The 3128-nt window shown below is 59.7% G+C and overlaps 1 protein-coding gene across 1 annotated transcript in view; it reads right to left on the reverse strand.

Annotated features, from left to right (window-relative positions):
* Setd7 (SET domain containing 7, histone lysine methyltransferase) overlaps window positions 1–2733 on the reverse strand; it is a 46124-nt gene extending 43391 nt beyond the window's left edge. The window contains exon 1 of the mRNA XM_052730225.1: window positions 1399–2733. Coding sequence (XP_052586185.1) covers window positions 1399–1438 — 40 coding nt within the window. The 5' untranslated portion in view covers window positions 1439–2733. The remainder of the gene's footprint in view (window positions 1–1398) is intronic.
* Between the last annotated feature and the right edge of the window lie 395 nt (window positions 2734–3128).

Below are 3128 nucleotides of genomic sequence, written 5' to 3' on the forward strand. Positions count from 1 at the left end.
AATTGTTTTTTAAAACTAAATGAAGAAATAAGTTTTACAACTTAAATTAGAATGGATGCCTTTCCAAGAATTCAAAAAAAAAATTATTCCACTTCATCTCACCCTAATCCTCCAGCAGCCTGTAAAAGCAGTTATGTTTATGAGCACATCAAAATGGGATTTCTCCCAATGTGGCACTAACAAATGCATATCCATATGCATTGTGAAGCTCTTCCACTTTATTTTTCTTTATCGTTTGTCAGAACCTGTTTATACAAATTAGATCAAAACCAGATTCAACCAGCGACTTTAAAATTATTTACTGAGATGCTCCGTTTAACAAATCCCAGAACACCACCACTCAATCTTGCAAAACATCACGGGCACATTATCTGGGATAGGATAAAATAAATAATAAATACGCTAAAGAGTGTTTTACAGTGTTCATTGTTACAAAATCATAACCTCTCACGACACAAACAACGAGGTTGTATAACGTCCCCACCGCGTCTTTTAGAAGTTGGGGGCTAAAAAAAGAGGCGGAGAAACTCAGCAAAACATTGTGGCGACAAAAGTCGGGGGAGGGGTGCTCGAGAAGGGGCGGAGAAACCTGACACCCAGGCGGTGATATCACCCGCAGCCAACAGCTCGGAATTCAGAAAGTTAAGTGTCACCCAGCAATTTGGTTCCCGGCTTGAGCGCCCGCACCCTGCTCGGAAGCAGGGAGGGGGAGGGAGCGGGTGGCTGAGTTCGCCCGGGGGCAGCGCAGACCCCGGCTGGCCGCCTCCGGGACGCCGAGCGTTCGAGCCCGGTGGGGAGCGGTAGTATGCACTACCTAGCAATGATTTCATCTTTTTTTTTTCCTCGGAGGAGCGGCCGGGGCTGCCATGTGCCTGGTGTGCAGCTGGGTACGTTGCGATGGGAGACCCACCTAGACACGGCCCTGGTGGCCGCGGGACGCAGCCAGGAAAGGGCAGGCGGTCGGAGAGGGGAAGTCGAGGTGGCTGAAACGCGGCTGCTCCGCGGAGATCGCCGGCCTCAAGGGACTGCCCTCCGGCGCCCTCCCCTCCTCCATCCCCCTTCAAGGACCGAGGCCAAGGAGCTGGGGCAGCTTCGCAACTCCCAGGGAGGATGCTGCTGTAGCCCGTCGGGATGCCGGGGCCGAGCCTTCCCAGGGCCTCGGACCCCGCGGGGCCCCATTCCCCCCGGTGCCCCGCCGCGCCCCGCGCGCTCCCCGGCGGCGTGGCGGTGGCAGTGCAACCCCCGCCCGAGCCGAGCGACCGGCCACCCGCTTGGGGACCGCGGTGACCAGCGGCCCGGCCCGGTCCGGCGCGCGTCGCAGACCGCCACTCTTTTGGCGCTCGCGGCCCCAGGCGCTTTCCCCCAACCCCCCAGGTCCTGGAGGAATGCCGGTCGTACCTTCCACGGCTTCCTCCACCATCTCGTCGTCGCTATCCATGGCGGCTGCGACCCTGCCCAGCACCGGGCCGTGCGGCCGGTTCCCGTCCCTCCCGGTGCTCGCGGCGGCTGGGCGAGCGCTGGGGCTAAGCCCTGCGAGTTTGGAGGAGGAGGAGGGGGAGGAAGAGGAGGAGCAGTCGGGGCGGCTCGCGCTGCCTCCCCCTACAGTCCTTTCAATTCCTCGGCCTGCCGCGGCTGCCGCAGCCGCCGTCCCTCCTCCCTTCGTCCCCGGTCCCCGAGGCTCCGGGGTGCAGCGGCCGCTGCAACTTTCTCCTGTGATACCCCCTCTTTGTTATGGAGCAGCTGATCCGCTGACATCACCCGGCGCCGGTGCGCTCCCTCCCTCGTTGATTGACAGTTCCCTGTCCTTTCCCAGAAGTGAGGATCCTTAGAACCGAAGGCGCTTCGGGGCCGCGCCGCCTCTGCTAGGCTGTGGGCAGGCCCGGCGGCGTTTTACCTTTGGGCTGGGCGCGATGCGCGACAGCCACGCGGTCCTGGTAGCCGCCGACTGCTCAATAGCACTGGGGATCGCGGGGGTATCCGCCCTGGGGTTGGCGGGGGCTCGGAGCGCAGCCACCAGTGACTGGGAAATGTGCGGTGCAGGGTTTCCCCACCACTATCCCCCTCCAGGATAGCTAGAGCTCACGCGGAGCTAAGGGAGCCTTTCTGATGCACCTGAGCCTCGACTTCCTCTCGCCCCGGCGCTCCCACTTCACCCGGCTTGCCACCACCCGGAGCTACAAAGTGCCGCGCGCACAGGAGCGCAGGGTGCCCCCCCACGGCCCAGCTTCGCTTCCACAATCCAGTTTCCCAGACTCCAAGGGGGCGACCTGCGCTCCGGATTCCGCCGGACTGCAGGTCCCACCCAAGAGTCCCCAGTCTCCACCCTCTTTAGCATCTCCAGGCCGCTGGGGAGATTCAGGAATTCACCAAACCCAAATGGTAGCAGGCTAGTAATCGGGGCCTCACCCGAGGCTTGGCAGGTCCCCTCTCGCCCTTGTCTTGGAGATGGAGCCACCAAGTGGAGAGCTGGAGCCAGGACCCCGTGTCTAGCGCGCCTCCTGTCGCCTCCTGTCCTGTCCGTGTGATGTCCCTAGATGTCTTTCTGGTTTCTCCAAGTGCCATCCACTTCGCAGATTCAGGCGTCTTTGAGGGAAGAAAACCCGGGTCCCCACCCCAGCCACTTAAGAGTGCCATTATGGCTCTACCTCTTACAGGTGGCAGTAAAGGGCCGCTTTAAATAGCGGGTTAAATGGATTCAGATGTACACAATGTACCGTGGAATTACCGGGTGCCGGTCTGGCCTTCTGCCAAGAACAGCCACCGCGGCGGGTGGGAGGGGTGGGGCAGGAAGCAAAGAAACTTGTTCCATTTGATTTGCTGAACAATGAATGAGGCACGATTTCACAGCACTTCCAACGCCTGGGAGAGTCAGAGCCCTCAACTTCTCTTCCCGCCCCGCCCCCCCCCCCCCCCCCCACTCCCTTTTGAGACAAGGTCTCCTGTAGCCCAGGCCTCCAACTCTCTGTACAGGAGGATGAACTGATGATCCTCAGGCCTCCATCTCCCCACCGCAGCAATGACAAGCATTGGCCAGCATGCTGAGTTTACAGGATACTGAACAATCAATCCAGCTTCTTCCAACTGTTCCAACTGTGCGCCACCCCTGGCTGTCATATGTCAGGTTTAAC

The sequence above is a fragment of the Peromyscus californicus genome, unplaced genomic scaffold (assembly GCF_007827085.1).
Source record: "Peromyscus californicus insignis strain IS unplaced genomic scaffold, ASM782708v3 Scaffold_9__1_contigs__length_137607984, whole genome shotgun sequence".
NCBI classification, from domain to species: domain Eukaryota; kingdom Metazoa; phylum Chordata; class Mammalia; order Rodentia; family Cricetidae; genus Peromyscus; species Peromyscus californicus.